This window comes from Rhamphochromis sp. 'chilingali' (genome assembly GCF_963969265.1).
Source record: "Rhamphochromis sp. 'chilingali' genome assembly, chromosome: 14".
Classification (NCBI taxonomy): Eukaryota; Metazoa; Chordata; class Actinopteri; order Cichliformes; family Cichlidae; genus Rhamphochromis; species Rhamphochromis sp. 'chilingali'.
This window is the reverse complement of record NC_137941.1, coordinates 11,058,878-11,085,552: the sequence shown is the minus strand read 5'-3', so window position 1 is coordinate 11,085,552 and position 26,675 is coordinate 11,058,878. Positions and strand designations below refer to the sequence as shown.

At 40.6% G+C, this 26,675-nt stretch overlaps 2 protein-coding genes and 2 pseudogenes across 4 annotated transcripts; 1 reads left to right on the top strand and 3 right to left on the bottom strand.

Annotated features, from left to right (window-relative positions):
• Window positions 1-3,722: 3,722 nt before the first annotated feature.
• On the bottom strand, window positions 3,723-4,658 carry LOC308410048 (olfactory receptor 11A1-like; the record flags this gene model as incomplete). The annotated part of the gene is made up of 1 exon (XM_080903137.1): window positions 3,723-4,658. The coding sequence occupies one exon, from the start codon at window positions 4,656-4,658 to the stop codon at window positions 3,723-3,725; it is 936 nt and encodes a 311-aa protein (XP_080759263.1).
• Window positions 4,659-7,354: 2,696 nt separating this feature from the next.
• Window positions 7,355-8,174, bottom strand: LOC308409926 (olfactory receptor 4E1-like; annotated as a pseudogene). Its single transcript has one exon. The product of its transcript is annotated as an olfactory receptor 4E1-like (transcript).
• Window positions 8,175-22,179: 14,005 nt separating this feature from the next.
• Window positions 22,180-22,637, top strand: LOC308409925 (olfactory receptor 52D1-like; annotated as a pseudogene). Its single transcript has 2 exons — window positions 22,180-22,260; window positions 22,295-22,637. The product of its transcript is annotated as an olfactory receptor 52D1-like (transcript).
• Window positions 22,638-24,642: 2,005 nt separating this feature from the next.
• LOC308409387 (olfactory receptor 4D1-like) lies at window positions 24,643-25,578 on the bottom strand (the record flags this gene model as incomplete). Its single annotated transcript, XM_080902089.1, has 1 exon — window positions 24,643-25,578. The coding sequence occupies one exon, from the start codon at window positions 25,576-25,578 to the stop codon at window positions 24,643-24,645; it is 936 nt and encodes a 311-aa protein (XP_080758215.1).
• Between the last annotated feature and the right edge of the window lie 1,097 nt (window positions 25,579-26,675).

Below are 26,675 nucleotides of genomic sequence, written 5' to 3'. Positions count from 1 at the left end.
GTGTGCAGCTGCCTGAACAATGGAGGTGAGAAACATAGTCAATTCAGATTTGATCTTCCCAGCCTCTTCCAGGAGGAAAAATGAGACTACCTTCCTTCCTTGCTAGTTTTGGGAATTGAAGATCTCACAGGTTGGGGCCTTTGCCAGACACTCATAGTGCACCCTCACTATACATCTGTGCCCCTCTGCACTCCAGTCATCTTTTGAACATCTTTGATTTTAGTTTAGTCAAAATGCTGGACAATTCCGGTGCTATCAAATACATTGATTTGTGCCAAGCCAGGTGTATAATTTTGTAGGATTTAATTGGAAAAAGAAAATCCAGAGATAAGGCGATTGTGGATTTGTACCTTGCCAAGGCCATTTTTTGCCCTAGTCAGGAAGAGCAAAACATGACTATCATCAAAGTACATTTTTGCTTAGAGTGGATATTTGATCAAAGTTTCAATTTACTTTGTCATTTTTGATTAAGGTGTTGCTGTGTGCTTCTGTTTTATGACATTGTCAAAAAAATTATGAGAACTGTTCAAATTGTAATAATGCAAAGGTGAGCTGAAATGTTGTCAACATGTATTCAAAAAACATTTTAACCGAAGGTATCAGTATTCCCTTTCGTTAATCAGTACTTGGGACTAGAGCAGGGTGATATGACCAAAAATATTTATCACGATATACATTTGAAAATTTGCGATAACAATATAACTGATGATATAACTGACGATATAATTGACACTACACAAAATACTTTACAACTCCACAACTTTATTAGTGCAAAAAACCCCATCAATGTATTTTCACTTAAACAAGCAGCTGTTTTTAATGTCCATTAAAGTTATATAAAAATGTAACAGTGCGATTGCAAATTCCTTGCTGACAGTTTAACCAAAAGGCATTTCCAGTGGAAATTGGCTCCTCACTCTGCAAGGCGCCTGCCTAATATAGCCGTAATGCTCCGACAATCCATCAAGCGATGTGGCTTCGTAGCTTAGCAAAGTCGTACTAAAACATTTGGCAGATTTTCGAGCGCCAGTTGCACACCACTGAAGTTGCAGCATTTTTACAAACCAATTCTGGTTCATCTGTTTCATTTAACGTTCCACTTTCGCTCTTCTTATTCTGCGTCGCCGCCATGTGCGTATGTAAACATAGGCACTGCGCATGCGCGTTTTACCCATATTCTATCACGATATTTCATTTTCCTATCGTTCCCCTAAATTACACCAGTATTACCGTGAACGGTGTGATATAGCCCAGCCGTACTTGGGACATTTCATTGTTCTAAAATCTTTATAATAAATATATATATATATATATATATATATATATATATATATATATATATATATATATATATATATATATATATATATATATATATATATATATATATATATTAATAATGTTAAGTACAGCGATCCTAGACTGGCTGGGCCTCTCTGGAGGTACACTGCCGTTTGTTCCTGGTTAGCTGGATGAAGGCAAGTATAACTGTCAGCTCTGGGATGCTACAGCTAGGTGGCTGGAGCTTGGTCTGATGAGAGAGGAGGATCGGTTGCTGGATGCCATTGTGCTGGAGAACTTTTTGGCAGGACTTGCTGGTGAGACAGCAGAGTGTTTATGCTACCATCAACCCAACAATCATATGACCCCCTATGAGCAAACACTTTGGCGACAGTGGGAAGGAAAACTCCCTTTTAACAGGAAGAAACCTCCGGCAGAATCAGGCTCAGGGAGGGGCGGCCATCTGTTGCAACCGGTTGGGGTGAGAGAAGGAAGACAGGATAAAAGACATGCTGTGGAAGAGAGACAGAGGTTAATAACAGATATGATTCAATGCAGAGAGGTCTGAAAACACATACTGAGTGAGAAAGGTGACTGGAAAGGAAAAACTCAATGCATCATGGGAATAACCCGGCAGCCTACGTCTATTGCAGCATAACTAAGGGAGGATTCAGGGTCACCTGGTCCAGCCCTAATTATATATATTGGGGTGGCTGTAGCTCAGGTGGCAGAGCAGGTCAGCCACTAATCAGAAGGTCGGTGGTTCGATCCCAGGCTGCATCCTAGCATCCTAGCATGCCAAATATCCTTGGGCAAGATACTAACCCCATGTTTGCCTACTGGTGGTGGTCAGAGGGCCCGGTGGCGCCAGTGTCCGGCAGCCTCGCCTCTGTCAGTGCGCCCCAGGGCGGCTGTGGCTACAATGTAGCTTGCTATCGCCAGTATGTGAATGGGTGAATGACTGAATGTAGTGTGAAGCGCTTTGGGGTCCTATGGACTAGAAAAGCGCTATACAAATGCAGGCCATTTACCATTTTATATGCTTTAGCAAAAAGGAAAGTTTTAAGCCTAATCTTGAAAGTAGAGATAGTGTCTGTCTCCCGAGTCCAAACTGGAAGCTGGTTTTACAGAAGAGGGGCCTGAAAACTGAAGGCTCTCCCTCCCATTCTACTTTTAAATACTCTAGGAACAACAAGTAGGCCAGCAGAGCGAGAGCGAAGTGCTCTAATAGGGTGATATGGTACTACAAGGTCATTAAGATAAGATGGGGCCTGATTGTTTAAGACCTTGTATGTGAGGAGCAGGATTTTGAATTCAATTCTGGATTTAACAAATGGAGCCAATGAAGGGAAGCCAAAACAGGAGAAATATGCTCTCTCTTTCTAGTCCCAGGATGTTGTTTTTAGGACATCCTGATAATAATGAATTACAGTGGTCCAGCCTGGAAGTAATAAATGCATGAACTAGTTTTTCAGCATCACTCTGAGACAGGATATTTCTAATTTTAGAGATGTTGCGCAAATGGAAGAAAGCAGTCTTACATATTTGTTTAATATGTGCATTGAAGGACATGTCTTTGTCAAAAATGACTCCAAGATTCCTCACAGCATTACTGGAGGCCAAGGCAATGCCATCCAGAGTAAGAATCTGGTTAGATACCATATTTCTAGGCTTTTCAGGGCCGAGTAAAATAACCTCAGTTTTATCTGAATTAAGAAGCAGAAAGATCCTCGACCTCGCTGTCTGCTATGGAGCTGGCAGGTCACAGACGTCTCCGAAAACGTTGGAGCGCGTTTGGTAATATATAATATCTTGATAAATCGAGCAGGTATTTGAAGTTTACACAGCTACATTCTCGCTTGAAAAGAACTTAAAAGTTTATTTTGTGAACCAGAAAGAGTAATATTTAAAAGTTTTTAGCCCCACTCGTCCGCCATTGCCGCGTTTGAGTTTTGGACGAAATGCATTCTGGGATATTTAGCTGTACCTAGTCCACACAAGTCACCACCGATGCATGCTCGATAAAACGGGCGGAGTGAGAACACATCTGGGACTTTTTCGCGTTCTCGGCTTGATGCGTACTTTGAATTGTATTGTGATTGTAGGCCTATGTGTTCCTGTATTCTATGTGGAACTTCATGAAAAGGTGTTGAATATCACATCTTTGGCCTTTGGAGCATTTTGTTTCCTGATTAAGAGCAATACAATACTATAGAGGGTTACACTGTGACCTGAGCCTGGTAGTTAAAATAAATTTAAAAAAAGACACAATTTTGGAGTGTTTAATAAATTGCTTTGTTTAGAATTACATGTTGCAAAGTAGCTTTTGCAATTTTACTTTAAAGTATTGCATGTTTTTTAAAATTCAAATATATCTGCTGAATGTTATTCTCCTACAGAGCAAAGATGCTCTGAAAGAGCCTCATTTTAAACAAAGACATTTATTTTCTCTCAAACAGAAACCTTTGATATGATTGCCTTATCTTTGGCAAATTAAATCCATACATAAATGGGGTGAGCATAGGTTGAAAAATGAGGACATACATAGGCAAAATTATACGAACTTCATCTGGTACCCGAGAAACTAAAAACCTGAAGTCAATAAAGTAACAAATGCACCCGACACACAGGTTTGACACAGAGATGATCTGAGGAGTGCAAGTAGTCACAGCTTTCTGCTTGTTTTCTTTTGATGTTTTTTGACAAACTCTCAAAATCCTCAGGTAAGAAAATGAAATGAGACTGAAGGGTATGAAAGCACTCACAATGGCAAAGGATATGTCAGAAATAAAGCTTTGGATTGGAACTGCACATGAAAGTCTAATTATTAATTGGTGGTCACAATACACGCTGTGAATAATATTTCCACAAAACTTCAAACTGAAGATGAATGAATATGAGAAAATAACACTAAGAAATGAATACACCCACACAAGCAGAATCATCAAAAAAATTCTGTCTGTGTTCATAATAACATTATAGGTGAATGGATTACAGATTGAGATATATCTGTCATAGGCCATGGCTGCTAAACTACAAATCTCAACAGAAGCACTTGTGTACAAACAAAACATCTGCAGAAAACACCACGGCACAGTCACCTCGTGGCTGTCTGAAAACATCTGTGAGAGCAAAAGAGGATACAGTGATGTGCTGCCATTTATTTCACTCAAACATAAATTACAAAGTAGTATATACATTGGCTCATGCAGTCTTCTGTCCACACGTATGACCACAATAAGAACTGTGTTGGCCACACATATTGAGAAATACCATATCAGTATTATAATGAAATAAAGGTGTTTTAACTCTCCCACATTTCCATAAGCAGCCAGCACAAATGATACAGTCTCACTTGAGTTTCCCATTTTCTCCATAATATGACAGTGTGAATAAGATAGATCAGTAATAATTATATGTTATATTCATTAGATATATGGAAAGAAATACCAGACATCAATATAGCTGAGAAACGTTTCTGCTATGATGTTCAAATGCTGTTTTACTCACACGTGTTACCTGATTAAGGCACGATCCTTCTCAGCAGCTGTTGCACCTGTTGTACAATGTCCACATTAGCAATCAAAAACAAACAGCAAGTAGTTTTATACTTTAAACGATTTAAGATTCAATTACACAGATTCTTACATATTAAGAACACATAACAATAAACTCAGCTGCTTCCTTCCAGGTTGAACAAGACAAAAATAAGCTTCTGCTAATATTTATAGCTGCAACACAGAGGAGGAGGAGTTGGAGGGGGAGATCCAATTAATGGCATTCTTTTCTTTTGAAAGTTATTTCTCACTTTTTTTTGTGTTAAATAATATACATTGTAAAATTATTACATCAAAGAAATCAAGATACCTTTTTCTTGTTCTTAAGGAAAATTTAAAATTTCACCATAAAATTTTTTGAACAGTCCAGCAGTCTAATTTTACGTTATACTATGACCCACTGAACTCAACTGTCAAATATACAAGCCAACAAAACCATATCATTTAAGTTGAGATCCTGACACCATCAAAGTCAAATTGAAGATCTCAAAGGTTGGGGCCTTTACCAGACACTCCCAGTGCACCCTCACTATACATCTGTGCCACTCTTCATTCCAGTTGTCTTTAAAACATGTTTGAGTTTAGTTTAGGTAAAAATGCTGGACAGTTCTGGAGCTATCAAATACACTTATTTTTCCCAACCCAGGTGTATAATTTTGCATGATTTCATTAGAAAAATAAAATCCAGAGATTTGTACCTTCTCAAAGTAGAGTCATTCTTTGCCATAGTCGGGGAGAGCAAAACTGACAATCAGCACAGTACACCTGTGCTTACAGTGTATATTTCATCAAAGTCTCAATTTACTTTGTCATTTTCAAGTTATTGCCGTGTGTTTAAAAAAAAACAACCATTTATGACATTGTCAAAAAATTATGATAAATGTTGAAATTGTAAATTGCTAAAGCGAGTCAAAATGTTGTCAACATGTAGTAGAAAAACACTTATCAAAAGATAACAGTAGCCCCCTCTGTTAATCACTATCTTATCGTGGTGGAGAGGTTTGTGTGTCCCAGGGATCTCAGGAGCTATGTTGTTGGGCGGGGAACCCCTATGAGCACAACATCAAGAGAACAGTTTAACCTGGCCAGGATAGAGTTACCAGGGCCCCTCACTGGAACCAGGCCTGGGGAAGGTGCCTTAGCCTTAGCTCTTTCACCAGGTGCAGCCCGAAGAAGGACATGGGATCACCCTCCTGTAGGCCCAATACCACGATGCACCATAGGTATCAGTTGTTCTGCATGCCGGGTGGCAGCTAAGGATAGCTGGGTTTGTTCCGTGTGCCTTTGAACTGTCATTCAGGTCGGGGACAACCTGTTCCTTGACACAGAGTACCTGGCCTTCTTTGAGTCCCTGGGTGGGGTCCTTGTGTGTGCTTCACCTGGTGAATCTGTTGTCCAACTGGGAGATTTCAATGTTCATATTGGCAAAGACAGTGTGACTTGGAAGGGTGTGAATGGGAGAAACAGCCTGCCCGACCTGAACCTGAACTGTGTTCTGCTCATGGACTTCTGTGCAAACCACCATTTGTGTCAGGCTCAGGAGGGACTCGGAGTCAGACCGTCACTAAAGTTCACGTTTTATTTACACACACAGACACCAGGTGCGAATATATACAGGTGAGGGGGCACAGGAAGAGGGTCTCTGGGAAGCACAGGCACGGGAAGAAGAGGGCTATGTACAAAATCCACTGAAGCTCAGGTAGCTCGGACTCCGGCTTTAGCTCACCAACGGCGGTCCTCAGGCTGGCGAGAATCCTGGCACAGAGAGGAAAGGCAGGTAAGTAGTGGCACGACAGAAACTCAGAAAAAGGCTCAGATAAGTGATGACACTGACGAGTGTTACACAATAATCCAGCGAGGAAGCACTCTCAGCAGCCGCCTTAAGAAGTGAGTGATATGATTGCTTGCAGGTGTTCGAGCCAGGGGCTGGAGCCGTCATGACTCCGCCCCGGTAGAGCGCAGTGCAGGGGAGAGAGAGAGATGCAGCACAACAAAAACACTTGTAGCCATACAGAGTCAGCCGAGAAGGCACAGGGTCATGACAATTTGTCCATAGGGTGCATGTGGCACCAGGACACCCTAGTATGCTGTTGAGGAAGTGGGCCTGTGTAGTTAAAGGGGTACAAGTAGACAGTGCTCCTGATTTAGTGGTCCCCTCAAAATTTAGAGAGCTTGTGTTGAGCATGTCACATAGTGGCATTGCTGCCATGTTGTCCATTGCCAAAGAGCAAAGCTGAGAATAATTGCATGCTGAATGTAATGTGCTACTTACTATCTTGCAACATTTCCATTGTCCTCAATTAAAACTTAGTGATGAAATCTCTTACCACTTTCATATCACATCTGGTGTTCCAAAGGTAATGTACACTGACCAATGAAATAATTTCATGTCACAATTAGTAAAGCAGCCCGGGGCCGAACATCAGGTGTTAAGTGTGTGTGTGTAGACACTGAAATCAGTTGCTTTATGTTTCTGCACCAGACAACAGAGACTGTATTTTACTGAACAAAGACATTTATTTTCTCAGAAACAGAAAACTTTTACATGATTGCCTTATCTTTGGCAAATTAAATCCATACATAAATGGGGTGAGCATTGGTTGACAAATGAGGAGGTATATAGCCAAGATTGTACGGACTTCATCTGGTACCAGAGAAACTAAAAACCTGAAGTCAATAGAGTAACAAATACACCCAACAAACAGGTTTGACACAGAGACGATCTGATGGGTGCAAGTAGTCACAGCTTTCTGCTTGTTTTCTTGAATTGTTTTTCGACAAACTCTCAAAATCTTCACATAAGAGACTGAAAGGTATGAAATTATGACAAAGAATATGATAGATATAAAGCCTTGGACTGAAGCTGAACATGAAAGTTTATATATTAATTTGTGGTCACAATACACATTATCAACAATATTTCCACAAAACTTCAAACTAAAGATGAATGAAAATGAGAGTATGAAAATAAGAAATGAAAAAACCCACACAAGCAGAATGATCTCTGTCTTCATAATGACATTATAGTGTAATGGATGACAGATTGAGACATATCTGTCATTGGCCATGGCTGTTAAACTCAGCAGGTGCACCTGTGTATAAACAACACATCTGCAGAAAACACCATGGCAGGGTCACTTCATGACTGTCTGAAAACATCTGTGAGAGCAGAAAAGGATACAGTGATGTGCTGCCATTTATTTCATTCTCGCATAAATTGCTGAGCAGTATATACATTGGCTCATGCAGTCTTCTGTCCACATGTATGACCACAATAAGGACTGTGTTGGCCACACATATCAAGAGGTACCAGAACAATATTATTACAAAATACATGTATTTTAAAGCTGCAACATTTTCCAAGCAGCCAGCACAAATGAAAAAAAATCTAACTTGACTTTCCTATTTTCTGCTTAATATCATACAGTCAATGAGATGGATCAGAGAGAGATATATATAGATATATCGATATATATATATAGATATATCGATAGATCGATAGATAGATATAGATATATATGACGACTCAGAACAAACCTGAAACTTAGAGACGCATGGACACAGAGGGACACAGACCTACAAAATATTCTGCTATGTCTTTTGTTTAGGTTTGCTATGTGTTAAGAGTTTTGTTTTATGCCTGCCTATGTTCCCTCTGTCTGTACATGGTGTCACTGTGTCTGCTCGTGTGTCTTGTCTGGTCCTGTGTCTTTTAGTTTCCTGTTTTATTCTGAAGGTCCTTGTCTTATGTGAGTTTGTTCAGTTTACCTCCTTTGTTGTTTGTTCTATCACCATCTCATGCATCTTGGATCCTACTTCCAACCTCCACTTGTCTGCCACTGCGGATGTGACAGTATGAACCAGCCACAATGGACCCAGGAGCATTCGACCCGCCCGAGAATCTCTGGGAGGATATCATTTACTCGGTGGATAGATTAATCAACTTATGGCTGGAGCACGAGGGGGAAGAATTTCGCCAAGCCATAGCTAATCGGCTACAGCGCTTAGTATTGGGTCTCCTCTGGTTATTCAGCTCACTTCTATTATTCTATTAAAAGAAACAGAATCTTGATCCTAGCTCCACTAGTAATTATTGACCTGTTTCAAAATGGCCATTTTTTAAGTATATTACTAGAAAAAATTGTTGAAAATCAGTTCAGGTCCCTATTATGTAAATTACACATTTTTGACCCTTGTCAGCAGTGTTGGGACTAACGCGTTATTAAGTAACGCGTTACAGTAACTACGTTATTATTGTGGTAACGAGCACGGTAACTAGTTATTATGCCAAAATCAGGAACGCGTTAGTCGTTACTGGGATTTAGATAGGGTCGTTACTCGTTACTTCGTGTGGTGGCTATCGCGGAGCTTCCACAGATTCAATAACATTAGCAGGTGGATGAGAGAAAGCAACACGTTCTCGGGCTGGAGAAAGGGGACGCAGAAGGAAAAGAGACCCGAGGCGGCCGCCGGTCCAAGTGTGTACTGAACTTCAGGTAAGAAGTTATGACCTGCAGTCTCTCTGGGTCAGATATAAACGAAGTTTAGGTGGAGTTTATTTTCGTTATGCTGACTTTTTCTGTCAGCTGGGTGGGTGCTATGAAGTTAATGATGTTGAACTTTATTTTGTTCATAAGTTATTAGAGTTGTCTGGTATTCAGAGAAAATATTACGCGTTTCTTATTGAGGTGAAAAGGAACAGAGTTTGTCCCGTAATTCAGCTACAATGAAAAAGGCACAAAGCTGGAGTTATTCTGTCTCTGCTTCTCTCATCCTCTCCCCCTCCCTCTCCCGTTTCTACTTCAATCATGAAAACTGATCAGTGATCAGCTGATCGGCTCTCTTGTTTGTTTATCGCCCACTTTGCACCGAAAGAGGAAACCAGCTGATGTCGCGCTAAACAACAGCAGCACGTTTAAGCTTGATCAGCTGTTGTTAGAATTTATTTAATATTAATTTCTAGTATCAGCTGATGTTTGCTGGAGCCATAGCTGCAAAAAAGCTGCTGGTCATGATATGGTTTGGTTATCTGGTGAGAGGGAAACATGAAGATGAAACCAGGAGATGTCCTTACTGAATCATCAGAGCTGAACAGGTGATGGAGAAACAGGTTTACCTTTTAGTTAACATGAATGAGTTGAAGGGAAGTTATGAACTGTTTCTGAGAGACAAATAACACCAGGATCCTTTTTTAGGTAGCTGACAGCTGGTAACTGTGCAGGGGCGGGTCTAGCAAAGTTTTGCCAGGGGGGCCAGGTAGGGCATTAACAGGGAGAGGGGGGCACAAAGAAATACTTTTCTATCTTATTCTCATTTAAAATGTCTAGCTTTTAAAAAATAATTATCTGAATCTTACAACAAACGATTGATAGATCAAAACAGTGTACGTCACTGTCACAACAGCGTTTGTTTTCATTCAAAGGCTTTATAATTTTTCCTATAATGGTGGGCCGGTCTCTAGTCAAAATGTCCGGGCCAATTTTCTGTCCCAGTCCAGCCCTGTATGCAGCTCATCTGCAGTCTGGTGTTACCAACATCTTCCTATTCAGAAGGCAGAATTTCCGAGTTCTGAGTACAATCGAAAGCACCACGACTGCAGTTTTTGTGTTGGATGTAAAAGGCGCACATGACACTGTGACGTAGGCTAGAATCATGGCGGCGGTCAATGACGGTCCAGGCGTGGGATTTCTCTCGTGGAAATATGCACATTATCTTTTCCTGTCTATTGGTAGGTGGCACAGTGCACTTGTGGCAAGTAAACAAGCTAGAAGACTGGCAAAGTTATGGAAGCAACACATTAACAAGAGAATTCTGAGTAAAACCAAAGTTACTTTCCCTAGTAACTAGTTACTTTGAAAGAGTAACGAGTAACTTGGAGTAACTGAGTTACTTTTGAGAGAACTAGTAATGTAACTAAGTTACTATTTTAAAGTAACTTACCCAACACTGCTTGTCAGTCTGGCTTTCAAAAGCAGCACTCTACAGAGACCGCTCTCTTAAAAGTCTATAATGATCTATTAATGGCATCTGATGCAGGGTATTGTTCTGGGATCATTTTGCTTGATCTTAGCGCAGCCTTTGATACCATTGACCACAAAATGCTACTTAACAGGCTTAAGGTTTTGGCTCGTATATCTGGCTCTGCCCTAGACTGGTTTTCTTCCTATTTATCAGATAGGCCCTTTTCTGTTAGGACTGACAGGTTCACCTCTGACATTGCTGCACAGACCTGTGGGGTTCCACAGGGTTAAGTTTTAGGTCCATTATTATTTTCTTTTTATATGCGACCTATCATTTTTATGCTGATGACATTCAGCTGCATATGTCCTTTAAGCCTCATCAGCTGGATAGGCTGTCCACCTTAGTCCAGTGCTTAACTCAAGTTTCTGATTGGCTTTCAAGCAACTACCTCGTTCTAAATACTAACAAGACCGAGACCATGATCATAGCTCCTCCTGAGCTACATTTTAAAATTAGTCAGGTTCTTGCCACTTTCTGTCCTTCTGTCAAGTCAAATAATCGAAATCTTGGAGTAATATTTGACTCTTCTCTGGGCGTTGACTCTCATGTAAAATCTTTGTCTCATTCCTGTTTCTATCATTTAAGAAACATCTCTAAACTGCGACATAAGGTGTCTTCAGCTGAACTGGTAAAACTCATTCATGCATTTGTATCATCACGCTTAGATTACTGTAATTCCCTGTTCACTAGCTTGTGTGGCAGGATGAATATTATGTCTTGGTTCAACCCACTTTCGGCCTGGTGCATTAGGGGGGCACTAGTATAAATAGTGGCCATTTGAGCATTCCTGAATCGCTTACCTGTAATCTCCTTTTTGGTCACCTGACTTCCCTTGGTGTTACAGAGATCATTTGCGGATTACCCTTCTGAAGCCTTCATCGCGGCTGGTCATAGCTGTAGAAGCCTCCTATGAGCCACTCCGTTCATGATTCGTGACGCTGTTTACTTGGAAGTGTGGGCCTTAGTGAGGGACCAGTAGCCTTACTGGACGTCGGCGTGGACAGCGGCCACATGCATGCCGGCTACGGGAGTCGGCTGGCGTGCACATTGATTGACTGGATGATTAACTTATAGTCGGGCAGACGGCAAGTTGGAGCAATACGGCGATTCCGTCCAAAGTTTTATTTAGGTTGTATGTTTGTTTTTCAGTTGTTTTGATTTGTAGTTTGGGTTTTTGTTACGCCACTGGTGGGAGGCCCTTTTTCTAGCTGCGGATCACCAGTGTGGTCCTGCAGTTGGGTTATCCCCAAGTGCTGCATATTAGTTTTGTTGTAATATATTATAATTTTCTTTTTTTCTTTTATTCAGATGCGGAGGGCCTGACGTGTAGGAGACTGGGGGTGCCTTGGTGGCGGGATCTTTTGAGTGTTACACACCTGTCTTTTTTTTAGTTTATTAGTGTGAGTGGGTGATAGTCTGCTGCAATGGTGTATGGGTGGGTTTTCTTTTCTTTTTTTGAGTTGGTGCATGGTATCCCGGCCCCTCCACTGGTAAGCCTCGGCTCTGAATGTTCTTTTTTTAGAATGTTTGTATATTTATATTTATGATTGTGCTTTTATATGCTGTTTTAAATAATTATAAATAAATTGTTAAACTGTTTTATCATTGAACCTCATCTCTGCACTGAATATAAACAAACCTAAGCGCCTTTCTGATGATTAGTGTTACTTCTAGTATTTTCTGGGTGAAATTCCCAGGGTGTCGTTGTCTCTCAAACTGTGAAGAGTATTTATTTTATTCCCACCTCGTGCTACCACACTTGGATAAATCTCTCTCTCTCGCCTCCAGGCAATACAAAATGCAGCAGCCAGACTACTAACTCGTTCTACCAAACGTGCTCACATTACTCCCATCTTATAGTCTTTACATTGGCTCCCAATAGAGTTTAGAATTCACTTTAAAATTCTTGTTTTAACATACAGAGCACTAAATGGCCAGGCCCCAGATTATTTATCAAAGCTTCTCATAAAATACACTAATGCTCGTCATCTCCGCTCACAGACTCAGAGTCTGTTGGTTGTTCCCCGTACACGACTGAAGACAAAAGGGGACAGAGCCTTTCTGTCACGCTTAATGAAGGGCCCAAGATGCAGGCACTTGCTGGTGGGATCTAGGTTTATTTAAGGAGAGTAATGTACAAACAAAGGTGAGGGTGGCGGAAAAACAGAACTGAGTAAAACCTAAACTGGGAAAAACTAAGCATAGAAAACAAACCTGAAACTTAGAGACGCAGGGAGACATAGAAAGACAACCAGCGATGACGGAGGGAGATACCCAGACGAACCAGCAACGCACACAAGAAAACACAGGGCTTAAATACACACAGGGCAATCAGGGAATGGGAAAAAGGAGGGAGGCACGGCTGGGAGTAATTGGACATAACGAGACAAGGGGAGTGAACCTAGAAACACTGACGAGGGACACAGACCTACAAAATAAAACAAACTCACACATGCAAAAACACAGACTAAGAAACGCGGACTTGACACAGGAATACACAGGCAGAAAAGACTAAACACTAAACTGAGGAAGAACAAAACCTAAAGAAATAGAAAACCAGAACCACAATACAACACAACAATAGAAAACACAAAACGCTGTGTCAAAAGACCAAGGATCATGACACTTTCAGCCTGTTGCACCAAGGCTGTGGAACAGTTTACTACTACAATTAAGTTTTCTTGATTCTTTTAAAAAGAAGTTAAAAACTTTTCTGTTCAAACAAGCCTTTTGTTGATCTACTTTATTTATATTTTTTTGCATCATACATTTAACCTTTTACATGGTGTATAATGTCTATTGATTGTATTGTTTATTTTAATATTTGTGTACAGTGGTTTGTGACTGCCTGTCTGTGAAAAGCACTTAATAAATAAACTTTACTTACTTACTTACTTACTTCACCCGCTCGCACAGGGTTTCTTTCTGGACAAGCTTCACCTTGTTTCCCCGCCCCCACTTCTCGTCTAGCAACTAATGTTTTGCTACTTGGCCCGACGGAGGATATTCTGCCGGGCCCGTCGCCCCAGCTTTCGAACAGGAAGACGCCCCTCGCCACAGTCGGATCCCGGGATTTCAGAGCGGCTGGCTGTGGTGAGTAGGACGGACAATATTTCTGATTTGAACTGTAGGACTGATTACTTATTGGGGTTGTGTTTTGTACAGCAAAAGACATGGGATTGATTTATCACCTAATCAATCCCCGGCTCAGCTACCCTCAGCTCAGTCTCCCAAACCTCCTGTTCAGCTGCCACTAGCTCAGTCTGCAGTCTCACCTGCTCAGCTACCACCAGTTCGGCCTCCAGTGTTGTCACCCATCCAGTCAGCCACTCCACCTCCTGTTACACCTCCACCACAATCCTCTCTGCTCCCTGTAGGTCAGCCCTTAGCTCTGCTCTCTGTATCTCAGTCTTCAGCCCCGCTACCTGTAGCTCAGTCGCTAACTCCACCACCATTTTCACCTCAACCATTACTTCAATTGCCGGTGGCTCAGTCCCCTGTTCAGCTGCTGCTGCCTCAGTCCCCTGTTCAGTTGCGGCTAGCTCAGCTGTCAGCCCACTCATTGATTCAGCCACCATCCTCACCATCTCATCCTAAGCAGGGAACACTCTATACAATAACATCTGCTGGTTCTCTAAAGCTGGCCTTCATAGAGACAGTTACTTCCTCCAGGGCTGGGTGTCAGCCACCAGCCAACTCTGGACCCCTAGAGGTTAAGACGCTAGCAGCTTCACCTGGGAACTCAACTGAGCAGTCTCAGCCGTCAGCACTCGCTGAGAGCTCTAGTGAGTTCACTCATCCACCTTCATCCTCTGTTGGGTGTGTTGGAAAACTGTTTCAGCCAGCAGAGGACTGCACCCTGCTGTCGCTGCCTGAGCCAAACCAATGTGCTACTCAGCTCCAGTCAGCATCAAACCTGCCAGAGCTCCCTGCGCACCTGCTGATTCTGTTTTGTCCCCGCCAGAGACCTGCGCACCTGTTGGTACTGTTCTGTCCCTGCCAGGGGTCCCCTAAACCCGCTGGTTCTGTTTTGTGTCTGCCAGAGCCCTCATGGCTGCTGGCCCTGTGTCTGCCTATGCTGGAGGGTCCGAGGGGCTTGTTCACCAGCCTGCTTTTGCTGGAGGGTCCGAGGAGCCCGTCCAGCCATCAGCGTTGCCTGCAGTGCCACCAACTGCTCCATCACCTACGGTTTCCTCATCGTCGCCTGCAGTTCTTCCGGCAACTGCTACAACACCCTTGCCTTCAGTGCCAACACCTGCTCCATCGCCTGCAGCTTTCACACAGTCACCTGCAGTGTCACCATCCACAGCTGCCACGCCGCCGTCTGGTCCAGCACCATCCTCGCCTGGTCCAGCCTCTGCCACCTCTACACCGCTATCCGATCCAGCTCGGCCTGAACCACCAATGACTACTTTTGATTTTCCCTCTACATTTCGCCTTTAAAAACTATTTACTTTCCCTTGTTTGGTATCATTCTTTTCAGCACAACCTCGCGAAAACATAAATTCCATTTATGTTTTCAGTTTGACATACTGTATTAGCACAACTGATCTAAATATACTTTTTACTCTAACAACTACAAACATGTTTAATGAATCATATTTCATAACTTTAAATGTAAATATAAACTGTAAATTTTAAAATCCTATGCACAATTTTTGCAAACAAAGTTATTTGCAGCCATTTACCTTCTACCTTTTTTTTTTTATAATCATTTCAAACTATTTACATAACAATCAGGTGTTCTTCATTAAATAAGATGCCACACAAATGATTTGTGCCACTCCAAAAAATAATTTCTGTCCACTATAAAGGAGAACATCCCAAGCCTGATACCTGCAGGTCTCTTGTTAGTAAAGGTAACAGCGTTGTAACAATAGAAATAGTAATTAGTTAGATTACTCATTACTGAAGTAACGAGTAATAATAATAATGGATTGCATTTATATAGCACTTTTCTAGGCACCCAAAGCGCTGTACAATTCCACTGTTCATTCACTCTCACATTCACACACTGGTGCAGGCAAACGACAGTTGTGGCCACAGCTGCCCTGGGGCAGACTGACAGAAGAGAGGCTGCCATTTTGCGCCATTAGCCTCTCTGGCCAATACCAGTAGGCGGTAGGGTAAAGTGTCTTGCCCAGGGGCACAACGACCAGGACAGAGGGAGCTGGGGATCAAACCGGCAACCTTCCGGTTACAGATGAGCTTCCCAACCCCCTGAACCACGGTCAGAGGAAATTAGAGGTTGCATGTCCAATCTGAAATGTTGCATGTTTAATCCCCTGAGTATTAATAACAATGATAATATCAAGAATTAAATGACCACATTTATGTAAATTTTTGTCTGTCAGAGCCCTGACTTCAGTTAAAGATGTAAACATCATGCATGACTGATTTGTGTGTATATGTTGAAATAAAACAAACAATCTTTCTGGAGACCTTTCTTTCACAACAACTCCATGCACATGTGATTAGCATGTTATTTCTAACAGAAGATAAAAATATACTAAAAGATTATCAAGTAAACATGATGATTAGGCCTCAGGGTCATTAGTCCAGGGCACTCCTTTATCCCCAGGACATTAATTGTGTTTGTGATGCTCAGGGAGCAGCAGTCTCCAGGCTGATGTAACTGTGGGCTAAACTCTCTGCTCGAAGTCCACTAACATCAGGCACTAAGGAACAAAGAAAAATATTTTCTGTGGGCATTTGTTATTTTTAAATATATTTGTATTCAAATAAACCTCAGGTCAATGTGTACAACACTCATCTTTACTGAAAATAACAGTCAAAACTATGTATACTAGAGCTTATTTCATAAATGAAATTATTCCCACCTTGTAAACAGCCAGTAACATTGAAATAGACAAATATTTGTCACTGACTAATTAGAAAACCTTAAGATGCTTACATGTGAGGACCCAAGTGAGAGATAATAGTCTATAATGGAGAAATATCTCCTTACCGGAGATATTTAATGAAAAAAGTTCCCCAATCTTATGTAACTTTTACAGAATAAAGTAGACCAAAAAGCAAAGAAATGATTGATAATTCATTGATAAAACAACTACAAAACTAAAGAGCATCATAAAATATAGTTACTATAAAAAGTTTTTTGAGTTAATGCAAATCAACACAAAAAAAGTTCTGACTGGCGATGGCGCGATATGGCAGCCTCGCCAGTCTTCTGTCAGTCTGCCCCAGGGCAGCTGTGGCTACAACTGTAGCTGGCCTCCACCAGTGTGTGAATGTGAGCGTGAATGAATAGTGGAATTGTAAAGTGCTTTGAGGGTCTTGAAAAGCGCTATATAAATGTAATCCATTAATATTATTATTATTATTATTATTATTATTATTATTATTATTATTATATGAGAGAGAGGCCAGCATAGAGCAAAACATCAAATGGGCAACCTTAGCACTACATTTTAGTTTTACCAGCTGTCTTTTTGGAACCACAGACATGGAGAGAGGAGGAGAGATGGAGAGAGTCAGCTGCTTCAGATTCCTAGGCATCAACATCAGCGAGGTGTTATCACAAAAGCAAGATGTTTTCTACGGCGCCTGAGAAGACTCAGAATGAACTCCAGAATACTCAAACGTCTACTGTTGCACCATTGAAAGTATTCTGACTAGCTGCATCACCACCTGGTATGGCAGCTGTAACGCTCTGGACCGCAAAGCTCTGCAGAGGGTGGTGAGATCAGCTCAGTGGATCGCCAGGACTGAACGGCCAGCCATGCAGGATCTCTATAGACAGCAATGCATGAGGAAGATGCAACAGATTCTCTCTGATCCCAGCCACCCCAGCCCCAGACTTTTCACACTCCTGCCATCCGGCAGTCAGTTCAGGAGCATTCAGAAACACTAGCAGACATAGAGACAGTTTCTACACACAAGCCATCAGGCTTGCTGACATTCTGCACACACCATCACACACTCACTACAACTGCTGGACTCTACACACTGTCACTTCAAACCACTTAAATCCTCACTGCACAGTTTTACACAAACTGTAAATACTAAACTATTTGTTTTAAATTCTCTTAACATTTTAACACTTTTATTATTTTATTACATTTTAATACTATTATAAGTATTATTATTATTATTATTATTATTATTATTATTATTATTATTATTGTTGTTGTTGTTGTTGTTGTTGTTGTTGTTGTTGTTGTTTTTAAAAATACCTGTAAACTATATGTTCATGCAGGGTTGGGGAACACGAGTCTAAGAGTTTCATTACGGGTAAATGTTGCTACAATGTTGAAACTTGATGGGCACGAACTTGACCTTGACGTCATCCTCCAGGGGCCATTTAAAAGAATACAGGTTTAAGGCACTTCACTTTCAGACCCAGAAGCTGTCAAACGTTTACATAAAGTCTGTGGGGCATCAGTGGGGAGGTTGCACAGGGAATGTTTGGCAACATCTTCATTTTTCAGTAAAACAAGGATCCCAAATACATTGCTAAAGTAGTAAAAGCATTTTATCATTTGAAATAATTTTTCAAAGGGACATTTTTTAAACAAAAATGCAAATTCTTTTTATAAAATTAATGTAATATATTTATCAAACTGTTGTCTGATTTCCTCATGTAAGAATCCATCCCTTAATGAACAATTATTAAAATGGCACACTTTTCCCATTTTTTTAAAAAAGAGACTTTTTATTCTCGATAAATGTTGTTAATTTTCTTTCTCAGAGAGAAACATTAATTTGCTCCTTCAAAAGTTTTGTAGGCTAAAGACAGGATAAGATTGCTTTCCTTTGACTGTGGTAGAAAATAAAGAAATAGAAATATAGAATTCCTAAACTGTATGAATTTTAAAACCTTTGAACTGTCAGCTAGTGACATGGCAGCAATATACAGGGAGTGCAGAATTATTAGGCAAATTAGTATTTTGTCCACATCATCCTCTTCATGCATGTTGTCTTACTTGTATAGGCTTACTTGTATAGGCTCGAAAGCCTACTACCAATTAAGCATATTAGGTGATGTGCATCTCTGTAATGAGAAGGGGTGTGGTCTAATGACATCAACACCCTATATCAGGTGTGCATAATTATTAGGCAACGTCCTTTCCTTTGGCAAAAGAAGGACTTGACAGGCTCAGAAAAGTCAAAAATAGTGAGATATCTTGCAGAGGGATGCAGCAGTCTCAAAATTGCAAAGCTTCTAAAGCGTGATCATCGAACAATCAAGCCTTTCATTCAAAATAGTCAACAGCGTCGCAAGAAGCGTGTGGAAAAACCAAGGCGCAAAATAACTGCCCATGAACTGAGAAAAGTCAAGCGTGCAGCTGCCAAGATGCCACTTGCCACCAGTTTGGCCAAATTTCAGAGCTGCAACATCACTGGAGTGCCCAAAAGCACAAGGTGTGCAATACTCAGAGACATGGCCAAGGTAAGAAAGGCTGAAAGACGACCACCACTGAACAAGACACACAAGCTGAAACGTCAAGACTGGGCCAAGAAATATCTGAAGACTGGTTTTTCTAAGGTTTTATGGACTGATGAAATGAGAGTGAGTCTTGATGGGCCAGATGGATGGGCCCATGGCTGGATTGGTAAAGGGCAGAGAGCTCCAGTCCGACTCAGACGCCAGCAAGGTGGAGGTGGAGTACTGGTTTGGGCTGGTATCATCAAAGATGAGCTTGTGGGGCCTTTTCAGGTTGAGGATGGAGTCAAGCTCAACTCCCAGTCCTACTGCCAGTTTCTGGAAGACACCTTCTTCAAGCAGTGGTACAGGAAGAAGTCTGCATCCTTCAAGAAAAACATGATTTTCATGCAGGACAATGCTCCATCACACGCGTCCTCCACAGTACTCCACAGAAAGGGTATAAAAGAAGAAAAACTAATGACATGGCCTCCTTGTTCACCTGATCTGAACCCCATTGAGAACTTGTGGTCCATCATCAAATGTGAGATTTACAAGGAGGGAAAACAGTACACCTTTCTGAACAGTGTCTGGGAGGCTGTGGTTGCTGCTGCACGCAATGTTGATGGTGAACAGATCAAAACACTGACAGAATCCATGGATGGCAGGCTTTTGAGTGTCCTTGCAAAGAAAGGTGGCTATATTGGTCACTGATTTGTTTTTGTTTTGTTTTTGAATGTCAGAAATGTATATTTGTGAATGTGGAGATGTTATATTGGTTTCACTGGTAAAAATAAATAATTGAAATGGGTATATATTTGTTTTTTGTTAAGTTGCCTAATAATTATGCACAGTAATAGTCACCTGCACACACAGATATCCCCCTAAAATAGCTAAAACTAAAAACAAACTAAAAACTACTTTCAAAAACATTCAGCTTTGATATTAATGAGTTTTTTGGGTTAATTGAATACATGGTTGTTGTTCAATAATAAAATTATTCCTCAAAAATACAACTTGCCTAATAATTCTGCACTCCCTGTACAGGGTGGGCCAGTTATATGGATACACCGTAATAAAATGGGAATGGTTGGTGGTATTAAAGTCCTGTTTGTGGCACATTAGTATATCTGAGGGGGCAAACTCCTCAAGATGGGTGGTGACCATGGTGGCCATTTAGAAGTCGGCCATCTTGGATACAAATTTGGTTTTTTTTTCAATAGGAAGAGGGCCATGTGACACATCAAACGTATTGGTAATGTCACAAGAAAAACAACGGTGTGCTTGGTTTCAACCTAACTTTATTCTTTCATGAGTTATTTACAAGTTTCTCACCACTTATAAAATGTGTTCAATGTGTTGCCCATTGTGTTGGATTGTCAATGCAACCCTCTTCTCCCACTCTTCACACACTGATACCAACACTCCAGGAGAAATGCCAGCACAGGCATGCAGTATCCATAGTTTCAGGTGGTGCACATCTCGTATCTTCACACCGTGGACAATTGCCTTCAGATGACCCCAAAGATAAAAGTCTAAGGGGGTCAGATCGGGAGACCTTGGGGGCCATTCAACTGGCCCATGACGACCAATCCACTTTCCAGGAAACTGTTCATCTAGGAATGCTCGGACCTTTCACCCATAATGTGGTGGTCCACCATCTTGCTGGAAAAACTCAGGGAACGTGCCAGCTTCAGTGCATAAAGAAGGAAACACATCATCATGTAGCAATTTCAAATATCCAGTGGCCTTGAGGTTTCCATTGATGAAGAATGGACCCACTATCGTTGTACACCATATACCACACCAAACCATCGCTTTTGTTGTTCCAACAGTCTTGAAGGGATCCATCCAATGTGGGTTAGTGTCAGACCAATAGCGGTGGTTTTGTTTGTTAAATTCACCATTCACATAAAAGTTTGCCTCATCACTGAACAAAATCTTCTGTGTGAACTGAGGGTCCTGCTCCAATTTTTGTTTTGCCCATTCTGCAAATTCTGTGCGCCGATCTGGGTCATCCTCGTTGAGATGCTGCAGTAGCTGGAGTTTGTAAGGGTGCCATTTGTGAGTAGCTAATATCCGCCGAAGGGATGTTCGACTAATGCCACTCTCCAGTGACATGCGGCGAGTGCTACACTGTAGCAAGTTTTGCCCTCTTCCTATTGAAAAAACAAAAGTTGTATCCAAGATGTCCGACTTCTTATAATCAGAGACGGAGCCGATAATAAAACATTAGTGATTAAAGATACAAAAAAACAAACCACAAATCCTACATTCTCTCATCTTTTAAAAAGAACAAAAATCTTGTTAGAAAGCTTTCTTAAAAAAAGCCTCTTTTTCCACATTTATGTAAAACTGGCGGATGCCCTCAAGATGGGTGGTCGCCACCCATCTTGAGGAGTTTGCCCCCTCACATATACTAATGTGCCACAAACAGGACTTTAATATCACCAACCATTCCCATTTTATTACGGTGTATCCATATAAATGGCCCACCCTGTAGAAGGAGGAGTTTTCTCCAACATCCTGCCTTAAATTTTGCATCTCTCTAAAACAAGTGAACTTACAGTAAAGGTGCCAATATTATAGTTAATGATGTTTTTACATATCAAGATAACAAAATGAATACGTCTAGTATAATTGTGTTTTCTCTGACTGGTTTCAGTACATCAGTGAACTACAGAGTCAAACTTTTCTCTCTCACATTATTGTGTTATTATTTCATTTTGATGGTAAACACTCTTATTTTAACTATAAGGTCAAACCCTACATGAACCCATGTATATATTTTTGTGTTCTTGGTGTATTAACTCTATGCGACTGCTGGGTTCCCCCCCAGATTTGCTTTTGACAATCATCTAATCTCATATGTGTGATGCCTTTTTCTAGATTTTGTTTTATATTTAAACACAAAAGCAGACTATTTTACTCCTAATGTCTTATGAAAGATATGTGACCATATGTAGACCACTGGAGTATCACTCTCTAATCTTTGTACAAAGGACTGCTGTGTTAGTCACTCTGTCCTGTCCTTCCTCTCTGCTTTGAGATTCTCATTATAAGCTTAGCATCACTTAAATTATTTGTATCCAACATAAACAAGCTTTACTGTGTGAACTTGTCAATTGTCAAACTTGCTTGTGGTTCAACAAAAGTGAATGCATTGCATGTTCATAGCAAGCAGGAAAAAGTTCACACAGACTTTTGTGTCACATTTATTTTGTCTTCTTAATATCTCGACTGCTTTGCTTTTTGATCTCATGTACTCGAGGTTTGGCTCAGCATCTCTACCACAGCATTTAAAGAACTTCATGGCCATTAAATTCCTCATCATCCCTCCTATTTTGAATCCAGTTTGTTATGGTTTGATCCTGACTAAAATTCAAAGATGAATGGTTTGTAATATTTCATATGCCAGCCTACACAAAAATATCAAAGTCTAATATTTGTAATTTCATTTGACCAATTTTGATGTTTAGCGTTTTACTCTGGTTTCAGAATAAATCTAACAAGTTACTGTCAAAGAAGGAAACTCGTAGTTTAAGTGGACAAGTTTGCTACATCTGTGTTGACCTTATGACCACGGTCTGCAGAAAGTATGCTACATGCTAAAGGACCCACCTCACCTTGCCCATCAGCTGTATGAATGCCAACAAATGTTAAAGGTCCATTGAAGCAACCACTACATGATGTAGAAGAAAAGTGCTTTTATCCCAGATTCACACTGAACTCTCCTCTGAACTCAGACATTCTATACATTAATAACAAATCTAGTGCAAGACAACTTAGTGTTTCTTTTTCTGCACAATTTTCTTTCTTTTAAAAGTCTTTTTTATTAGACAAAGGTTTCAGTGCAAGATATATTACAAAGTACTTCTGTCACGGCTGGCGGAGGGAGCCGTGTGGTGTGGAGGAAAAGGAGGACCCAAGATGCAGCAAACTGATGATACGAGTGATGTTTTATTTACAAAGGTGGTGGTGACAAAAACAGGCAACGAGGTATGAGTACTTTACAAACGGAAACCTAAACTGGGAGAAACTAAGTGACAAACCTGAGACCATACAAAAGGGGTGCGGGGCAGAGAGCCGCAGAGACAGGAACACCATAGAACGCAGAGGTAGACGGATGAATGCAGACGAGCCGACAACAGGCAGGAGAACACACAGGGCTTAAATACACACCAGTAATCAGGGGATGAGGGACAGGAGGGCAACACAGCTGGGAGAAATCAGAACTGACGGGACAGGGGAAATGTAAACTGAACACACTCACATCAGACAGAGACCTTCACAATAAAACAGGAAACTCAGACATGGGGAACCAAACAAGACACAGATCTAAACAGACAGCTTCACAAACAGATGGGGTGACACCATAGACAGACAGATCCAGACGCAGACTCAGAGGCAGACCGAATATAACACAGAACTAAAACAATCATCATCATGAAAATGATAACAAACTAAAAGCGCTGGGTCACCGACCCAGGACCATGACAACTTCTTACACAATTTTCTTATATAAGTGCTTTATTTTTGAAAGAACTAATCTGACAGTTTTTTTTACTGTTTACGCAAGTGTATGTTTTGATGAATAAGTGTGCTAACTAAGTTTTATTTCTAGGTAGTTTATCGAATTTCATTGTACATTTCTAAATTGTTCCGGTTCAGTTGTTAGTTCAGAATGGACAAATGAAATATTAAACAACAGCAAAAAAATAAATAAAAAAGAATAAAATTAAATAAAATTATTTCTTATAACCCTGAATCAGGTAAGAGGTGGTATGTGATGTAAATTGTAAATGTAGTTTCCTGGCCTCTCTCCTCCTCACCAGTGTAGTGATTAAATATGTATCAAAGAGCCTAACTGCCATTTTTCTGATGGTGTTGATGACTGTGGGAAAATCTTCTTTGAGGGGAAAGTCATTGTATCTTAGGTCAGTCTGATTAAATTAACTAATGTCTCAAAGATAAAAATTTTAGATTTTAACTGACTGAAATGGATATGACATGAGCCCAAGAATCTTGCTTTGCCACGAGATTGTACATGCCACCAATTGCGAATCAGTTGACAGGTTAGGTCAACTGTGGTTTCCAGCTTGAAAATAATGTAGATATAACTTTGTATATTTAATAAATTGCTTTGCTTGCCAGACTAATACTATTAGCACTGAAAGCTGAGACTCTGGAGCCCTGGAGTTTAGAGGAAATTAGATGTTGCAAAGTAGCTTTAGCAAAATAAAGAAAATAATTTGAATATCATAGGTCTTTTGTAAATTCAAATACATTAAGAAAATAAAATCAGCTTATCTCCAAATTATAGGAAGATTGCTGAATGTTACTTTCCTACACGGCAGAGATGCTGTCGATAGAGAGAGTCTCTTACTGAACAAAGATTTATTTTCTCTTAAACAGAAGCATCTTACAGGCTTGCCTTATCTTTGGCAAATTAAATCCATACATAAATGGGGTGAGCATTGGTTGACAAATGAGGAGATACATAGGCAAAATTATACGGACTTCATCTGGTATCTGAGGAGCTAGAAGGCTGAAATCAATAGAGTGAAAAATGCACCCGACAAATAGGTTTGACACAGAGACGATCTGAGGGGTGCAAGTAGTCACGGCTTTCTGCTTGTTTTCTGTGGATGTTTTACGGCAAACTCGTAAAATCTTCAGGTAAGAAATTGAAATAAGATTGAATGGCATGAAAATACTCAATAACGTAAAGAATATCATAGATATAGAGCTTTGGATTGGAACTGAACATGAAAGTCTAATTATTAATTGGTGGTCACAATATACATTATCAATAATATTTCCACAAAACCTTAAACCAAAGATGAATGAAAATGAGAGTAAAAAACTAACAAATGAAAAAATCCACACAAGCAGAATCAACATACCCACTCTTTCTGTGTTCATAATAACATTATAGCTAAATGGATGGCAGATTGCAATATATCTGTCATATGCCATAGCTGTTAAACTGCAAAACTCAGCAGGCCCACTTATGTACATACAACACATCTGCAGAAAACACCACGGCAGGGTCACTTCATGGCTATCTGAGAACATCTGTGAGAGCAAAAGAGGATAAAGTGCTGTGCTGGCGTTTATTTCGTTCACACATAAGTTGCTGAGCAGAATATACATTGGCTCATGCAGTCTTCTGTCCACATGTATAACCACAATAAGGACTGTGTTGGCCACACATATAGAGACATACCAAAACAATATTATGATAAAATATGGGTATTTGAAAGCTCCAACATTTCCATAAGCAGCCAGCACAAATGATACACTCTCACTTGAGTTTCCTATTTTCTGCATAATGTCACACAATGAACAAGACAAACTAATAATAATCAAACATCAGGAATCACAAAACAAAAAGCAAACAGGTTTATACTTTTACAAGATTCAATTCCAGAGATTCTTCACATGCTAAGAATACATAACAATAAGTTCAGCTTCATCTCCCAACTAAACAAGACAACCTCTTTTGCTAGTATTTATGGCTGCAGCACTGAGGAGGAGAATGAGGTGGGCGCGGCTAAATTTGAGGTCCAGACAGAGTTAGAGACAATGGCATTCTTCCTCTTTGGCAGAGTTTTTTGTTTGTTTTAACTACCATAAATTCCACAGGTTTTCAGAATTGTAGAGGATAATAACCTTTTTATTCTTCTCAAGGGAAATTCAAATGTTTCTTAAGTGGTCCAAAATTGGATTTGAATTTCCACATTCTCAACTTTTCATATAAAAAAAATCAACTACACTTTCCAAGTCGAAACAACATTCTGATATCGTTCATGTTGATCCTAGTGGTATGGATAATTCCTGCCATACAGCTTGATGTCATCCATGTAGAGGAGGTGGTTGCCACTTGCTCCATTCCGTCGTCGGTCTTGTTAATTATCTTTTATCATCTTGTTCTCCAGAGTGTAGAACATCCAGCTGCAAATTTGGTGAAACTATTACAAAATCGATCATCAACCTATGGCCTAATGTGTCCTGGTGCCATGCTCATCTATGAATACCCTTATTTTTAAGCATTATGTTTGTTATAGACAAGCTGTAGTTTGCAAATATCACATCGTTTTCAGAGAAAATTGCAAAGTCAATACAGTAAGAGTGTCATGGTCCACGGCCTGGTGCCTGAGGAGCGGATGGGATGCCCACGCCTACGGGTGTGGCTGTTGTCTCCACACCTGCATCCCATTCCAGGCAATCATCAGGAGGACCATTTAACCCCGCACGGCCGGCTGCTTCACGCCAGTCCGTTAGTCACCATTCAACTTGGCCCTCACATGAAGGTGGATGTGGAATCTCAGGTTTCTTTTGAACTATGTTAATCCTTCTACTGTGTGCCAAGGTTATTGTTCGGCGTGTTTGAGCCTACACCTGCCCGTCCTCCTGCTCGCCTGGAG